General features: G+C 39.3%; 1 protein-coding gene across 2 annotated transcripts in view; it reads right to left on the reverse strand.

Moving 5' to 3' along the window:
• Positions 1–2,628: 2,628 nt before the first annotated feature.
• The window catches only part of LOC116686789 (anoctamin-9), a 142,390-nt gene continuing 137,568 nt past the window's right edge, over positions 2,629–7,450 (reverse strand). For both annotated transcript variants that reach the window (XM_032511841.1, XM_032511839.1), the window contains exon 24: positions 2,629–3,176. In XM_032511841.1, coding sequence (XP_032367732.1) covers positions 3,143–3,176 — 34 coding nt within the window. In that variant the 3' untranslated portion in view covers positions 2,629–3,142. The remainder of the gene's footprint in view (positions 3,177–7,450) is intronic.

Here is a 7,450-nt window from a genome sequence, read left to right on the forward strand (position 1 = left end):
CATACGTTTTATAAATGAGGGCCACTGACAACAAAATGGCCTTTGTATTTTATCCTTACTGACCGCCAGAGGCAGTGTTTCACACTGAATATACTGTATTCTGTATCGTGCTTGCACAGGTTGAGTATTTATATCAACGAAGTCACCTGTGACCTCAGGGTAAGCCTAGCTAAGGTATTAAGTTTGAGTGTCAACCCTGAGCTCATTTCTTTTTCATGTTCTTGCTAAGCAGGTCATCTTTCCATTTGTTGTAGCATTAGCTTTAATTGGAATTTATACAATGCTCGCCGCTTGTAGACTTGCGATTACGGTCGGAGTTGCGGATTATTTGCCCTCGTATGGCTGTGGCTGAGCTGCCCCCCATTAAGAAGGGGAAGGTGTGTTTGCAGTTCGGTATGGACGAAGCCCCAGACTGGCGGGCGCTCCGGACCCACTCATAGCTTCTACTCTCTTTAAAATTTGTTTTGTGGTGTTAACATGGTGTCAGTGACGATTGTGTTTGTTGCTCTCTCCTGTGTAGAGTTGTTTGTTTCACTGTGGCTTAGCGCTTGCTGCGCTGTATGACGTCAATGTCCTTATCCTGATAACGTGTAACTCTTACGGTAGCATGTTTGTTCTGTGTTAATGTTTACCGTAGCTGTATCACTTGCCAGTGTAATGTATTTACCAGTCCCTCCAGGATTTCATGGCTTTTTTTTAGATTGTTGCGGTCCAAATGCATGATTTCGCAGTAGCTTTTATTAAAACTTGCGATCAAAGTTGCATTGTCTTTTGTATGTTTGTTGCAATAAAGTTGCTGCATCCTTTTGATGTGGGTACTCAGGCTTCCTCGTGACTCTGTTAAAATGAGTGTGAGAAACACTGGCAGTGTGTGGCAGTGAGAAACACTGCCTCTGGTGGTCAGTAAGGATGAAATAGAACAAAAGTTACAATTGTAACTATGGTTCTATGAATCCTGGATCCTCTGAATCATGCGAACCTGCAAGAAGATTCTGAAGGAATAAGTTCAGGGATGACACTGGAACTTAATACATTGGTTAGGGTCACCCTGAGGTCACAGGTGACTTATAATCTTAAATTCAGTGTGAAACACTTCCTGGCGGTCATCCAGGATTTATAGAACCGTAGTTACATCCGTAACTTTGGTTTTCAGACAGACACATCAGGAGAAAATTTGTTTAAGACCCGTCTCTGTCTCAGGAACAAACTCTTGTCTCCCCCCATTTTTTAAGTCCCCAGCAATTCAACATAGGCACACATAATTTACAGCAATTCACGCAAATTCAACTAATCACTGCGACTTAGGTGCAACCCGCTATTTTGACCAATCACCACAACTTTTTTTGCAAATTTGACCAATAACCGGAGTTTTGCGCGACTTCAACCAATCCCAGCAGTCCCACGTGCCAGACTTTGTATTAGTATGTGACGTCAGAGCCAATGACCAAGCGGGAGTGAGAATGGGTTGATGTCACACGTATGTCGCTAAAGTAATTTCCTTGTTTCTGATATGAAGACAAGACGCATGTGACTCGAATATCTCACATTCACTAACAAAACATACAGAAAAAGACCACGCAAAACATGTCAGACCACAGACACACGCGCGCACACACACACGCACACACAAACAAACACATACACACGCACACACAGACACACACACTGGATGCAGGAAAAACCCGGGATGATATGGAGCTAGAACAGTGACAGTAACCTGTGGTATTGAAAATCAAATTTGGCATTGAAACAACAAATATCGGCATTGAAAACTGTTGAACTGAAGTATAAAACACAAACATCAAAAAGTAATAATCTCATAATCCTCTGATATTATTTCACTTTGACATTTGTTTGCATCATGATAGGTTTTTCAATGTCAATGTAATTTTTCTTGATGTCCGTGTCTTTTCAAAGACAGTTTTTTTTTTTAAGCTGTCAAGATTTTTCAATGTCACTGTTTTCAGTTTCACGCCCCCTTTATCCCTCCCCTCAGGCCCCTCCTCCTCGCCAAAACAGTGACAGAAGTTGAAACTGAAAACAGTGACATTGTAAAATCTTGACAGCGTAAAAAAAAAACTGTCACTGAAAAGACACGGACATCAAGAAAAAACGTACATTGACACTGAAAAACCCATCATGATGCAAACAAATGTCAAAATGAAATAATTCATAGGATTATGAGATTATTACTTTTTAATGTTTGTGTTTTATACTTCAGTTCAACAGTTTTCAATGCCAATATTTGGTGTTTCAATGCCACATTTTATTTTCAATACCACAGGTTACTGTCACTGTTCTAGCTCCATAGGATGAGACGTAGGCTACAAGATGACCTAAGTTGGGGACAGCTATGCTCGTCATTGTATGTGCAATATGATAGGTTAAAGTCCAATAAGCACTTTATTAAACCGTATGAATGTGTCCCAGCCCAGGATAGAAAATAACTAACAATGTAAAGATCAATAAGCTACTGACAGACTTGTTCAAATTTGATTCATTCAATAAATGATTATTTTTTGTCTTAAATTCACCAGCCATTTTCATTTGCAGCATCCTAAGCCTTATTGGTAAGGGTACTAGGAAAACTCAGCCTAGAGTCAATTTATTCTCTTCAAAACTATACAAAAAAAAAAAGCATAACTTGGAAGGACTGCTTAATGTATAACAAGTTCAAGAACAATGCTCATGCCTTTCCTGTATTTCACCTTTATAAGACAAAAACAAATTTTCTGGTAAAAGCCAGTTCTTAACTTTGGGCCCTGATGTGCAGTAATTATGTTCTCATCTAACCCTGGTTAAAAGTTTTTAGGTTGTTGATTTGTTCCTCTACCAAGATATCTTGTGACCCTGGTACTTGAAATAACAACAACTTATTAACAATATTAAATGACAATAATATATCTTACATTTTAATATAAAAACATCAAATGATTGTTAGGTGTTGTCACATGTAGAGTGATGATTGTGTAGTGACAAATCAGCTGACTAAAACAAGTCCAATGAAACCCTGTCACCTTACACAGTTTAATACAGTCCAATCTCAAATATAAATTATAAAAAGAATACATCATCTTTCCCTTTGACACATAAAAACCAGTCAGGACTCTTCATTGGAGGCAGATCTGAGGTCCACTGTTGGTCAGACTTCTGTTGATTTGCTGCGTTTCATTTCACTGAAATAAGAACAAACGTGCACACATTATAGAATAAGTAGAAGAGTGTGGAGCCACACTGGTATCACTGTGAGATTGTGATGTAATAAGGTAAAACTGTCCAACTGTGTAATGCAAGGCAAGGCAAGGCAAGGCAGCTTTATTTGTATAGCACATTTCAGCAACAGGGCAATTCAAAGTGCTTTACACAAAATCAGTTAAACAGATAAAACACAAGTAAAAACAGTTAAAAATCATAAGCATTAAAAAACGGTAAAACACATGAATAGACAGTTAAAAACAAATAGAAACATAAAACACAAGAATAAAAAGTTACAGTGCAGCAAAGAAATTTAAAGAAATGAGCAGTCATTTAAGAAAGGCAGCATCAAAAAGAAAGGTCTTCAGCCTTGATTTAAAAGAACTGAGAGTAGCAGCGGATCTACAGGTTTCTGGGAGTTTATTCCAGATATGAGGAGCATAGAAACTGAAAGCTGCTTCACCCTGTTAGTTTCGACTCTGGGGACAGAAAGTGACGTCCCAGATGACCTGGAGTCTGGGTGGTTCATAGTGTAGTAGCAGATCAGAAATATATTTGAACCTAAACCGTTAAGTGATTTATAAACTAGCAAGAGTACTTTGAAATCAATTCTTTGAGACACAGGAAGCAGTGTAAAGACTTCAGAACTGGAGTGATGTGATCCAGTCTCTTGGTCTTAGTGAGACTCGAGCAGAAGCGTTCTGAATCAGCTGCAACTGTCTGATTGATTTTTAGGGAGACCTGTAAAGACACGTTACAGTAGTCAAGTCCTGAAGATAAAGGCATGGACAAGTTTTTCCAAATCTGTTGACACATAAGTCCTTTAACCCTTATATATTTAAGGTGATAGTAGGCTGACTTTGTAAATGTCTTAATGTGGCTGTTAAAGTTCAGTCTGAGTCCATGACTACACCAAGATTTCTCTTGTCTGTTGTTTTTAACATTGTGTTTGAAGCTGAGCGCAGACTTTTAATCGTTCCTCTCTTGTCCAAAAAAACCACCTCAGTTTTCCTTCATTTAATTTCAGAAAGTTCTGGCACATCCAGCCGCTAATTTGTTTGATGCACTTACGTTTTTGTATTGGACTATAGTCCCCTGGCGATAAGGTTATGTAAATTTGTTGTGTCGTCGCATAACTATGGTACTTATTTTGTTGTTCTCCATAATCTGGGCCAGTGGGAGCATGTAGATGTTAACAGAAGAGGCCCCAGAATAGAGCTTGGGGAACTCACCACGTCAATTTGTATGCTCGGATGTATAATTACTATTGTCACAAAGTAACCATTCTGTGAGTAGGTTTCAAACCAGTAGTACTGAGCCAGAAAGTCCTACCCCGTTTCCAATCGGTTAAGTAATATGTGTGGTCGACCGTGTCAAATGCAGCACTGAGATCAAGTAGTACTAAGATTGAAATTTTGCCACTATCTGTGTTAAGGTGGATGCCATTAAAAACTTTGACGAGAGCCGTCTCAGTGCTGTGGTGTGGTCGGAAACCCGACTGAAAGGTATCAAAACTGTTGTTTAGTGACAGTAAATGGCTAAGTTGTAGAAAAACCGCTTTTTCAATGATTTTACTTAAAAATGGAAGGTTTGATATCGGCCTATAGCTGCTCATTATTGATAATAATAATAATAATACATTTTATTTAACAGCGCCTTTCTAACACTCAAGGACGCTTTACAGAGAATAAAAGACAGATATAGGGAACATAAAAGTGTAAGTAGTAATAACAAAACAGATAAAACAAAAAACAAAACAAACAAACAAAACAAAACAGGAACAGTGTATTTACAGATAAGCGAGCTGGAACAGATGGGTTTTTAGTCTAGTTTTGAACAGAGGGAGAGAGTTGTGTTGCGGAGGTGGGTGGGAGTGAGTTCCAGAGAGGGGACAGAGCGGCTGAAGGCTTGCTCCCCACGGTGATGAGTCGGCATGGGGGACAGTGAGGTGGAGGGAGGAGGAGGAAGATCTGAGGGAGCGGGAGGGAGGCAATGTGTAGGAGTTCTGATAGATATGGAGGGGCAAGGTTATGGATGGCTTGAAAGTATGGAGAAGGATTTTAAATGTATTCAATTGAACCGGGAGCCAATGGAGCCAATTGATGTGTCTAGATTGTTCTTTTTTAATAGAGGCTTGATGACTGCAGTTTTCAGGGCCTGTGGAAAGATTCCTGACAGAAGAGACGTGTTCACAATCTGTAGAAGATCAGAAGCCAAACAAGTCGAAACACTTTTGAAAACACCCGTTGGTAGAATATCAAGGCAACAGGCGGAGGATTTCAGATGTTGTATAATGTCCTCCAGGTTTTCATGGTTGATTATATGAAATTCTGTCATATTGGAAATAGTTTTGCTTTAACACTGTGACAACACATATCCTGAACTTGATATGGAGCCACTGACTGTTTGTCTAATCTTCAGAATTTTGTCTTTGAAGAAGGAGGCAAAGCATGCAGGCCTTGGTAGATAAAAGTTCAGATGCTATTGGCACGGAGGGTTTGTAATCTATCGACAGTAGCAAACAAAGCACGTGAATTATTATTGTTTCTAGAGATATATAAGAGAAAAAGGACCGCCTTGCATCCTCAGTTCCAAATTATAAATGCGAAGTCCTCTTTATAGTGTGTATAATGACCAGGAGATTTGTTTTTCGCCACCTCGTTCAGCTTTCTACACTCTTTTTTCTGTTCTCACCAGTAGGACATTTCCCATGGAGATCTTTTCTTACCAGAGACAACTTTGACCTTAGGAGCAATGGCATCAATAACATTTGTAATTTTACAGTTGAAATTATCTACAAGCTCAGTGACTGAGAGCCAGAGAGCCCAGAGAGGGTGGTGTGGAGGAGAAAAGCTGTATAAATGTGTCACTGGTGTTTTCAGTGATATACCGTTTCTGATTATCTTTGTTGGACACTTTTGGGCACAAGAGTATCTGGTTAAAGAAAACACAGGAATGACTGAGAGAGCAACGTCAGTCACCAAAACCTTCGAAATGTTCAGACCCTTGAGGACAATCAAGTCCAGAGTGTGCCCCTATTGTGACGTGGCTCCGTCACATGCTGAGTCAGTCCATAGTTCTCAAAAACACAACACGTTCTTTGGTCCCCCTAATCTAGATTGTGCTTAAATAAAAATGATTTTCCTGCCAAAGACCTGACGTTTGTAAGGCTGTGTTAGTGTGTTTTCATTTTTGGACAGGGTGTAGCGACGAGGAATGGATGCTAAATTGCTAAGTTTGCAGTTAAGTGCTTATTCACCATTCTTTCCTATACCTATATCAAACATAATTGAGGAAGAATTGAATCACAGGGATGGTCTGGAAAAAGTCATTAGTTCACTAGCGCAGCCAAGGCCCGGAACATACAGATAGTGATGATAGACTTTGCACACAAGCGTCCTTATCCGTCTGGGGGAAAGGAGTTTTCTGACATCCTGGTAGTGGTGCTGGCGTTTACTTTTGCGGGGTTGAGCCATGGGGGTAGGAAGGGGTGTATAATTGATGGGGGAAATAGGGAAAGGGTGTGTGGAGAATCAGTAGAGACAGCGAGACCTCAGAGGGTTACACGTTAGTTCATATTGTTTGATTATCATCAAAGTGTGAATTCACACTGTAACTAAAAACACTTAAAAATGTCTAATAAATAGGTTTAAAAAGGGACATTTGATTTAAAATTGTACTAAAATTTTTACATTAAAATATGTTTACATTTTGTTCTTTATTACAAATGGTAGTTTATGTTGAAATCAAAGGTCAAATGACCAGAGTTACTGAAGGAAACACCTGTGCATTGTGGGAAGAAGGTATTCAGCTAGAGCAAACGTGGCTGCAGAGAAAAAATGTATCGGGGGTAAACTAAGATTTGCACGGCCAAGAGGGCACACCGGGTAAGTGTTCTTGTATTTCAGCTTTGTTACATTTGTTGAATATTTGTTGTAATTTCTTTGTATTTAATGCACTTTCTGCACTGTTGTGACGCAACATTGTGGGGCCGTCTAATTAAGGAAACGTGTTTAACAGACTGTAAAACTCACTGAAAGTATTTTGACTTATTGTATTTATGTGTTTTATTCTTCTTATAGTTTTCACGTGTCTTGAGATGGAAATTGTGAAATAAATTTAAAAAGAAATATGTATGAGGTGTGCCGTTATCAATTGGACCAGTGTAATTACAGTGAAAACGTAACGCCAGCATGGCCAAGAGTCTAAAGCGAGAGTCTTACTAAAGAGCAACGTGAGTCCGTGAAGAGAGCCA

Source organism: Etheostoma spectabile, unplaced genomic scaffold (assembly GCF_008692095.1).
Source record: "Etheostoma spectabile isolate EspeVRDwgs_2016 unplaced genomic scaffold, UIUC_Espe_1.0 scaffold48, whole genome shotgun sequence".
In the NCBI taxonomy this organism is placed as follows: Eukaryota; Metazoa; Chordata; class Actinopteri; order Perciformes; family Percidae; genus Etheostoma; species Etheostoma spectabile.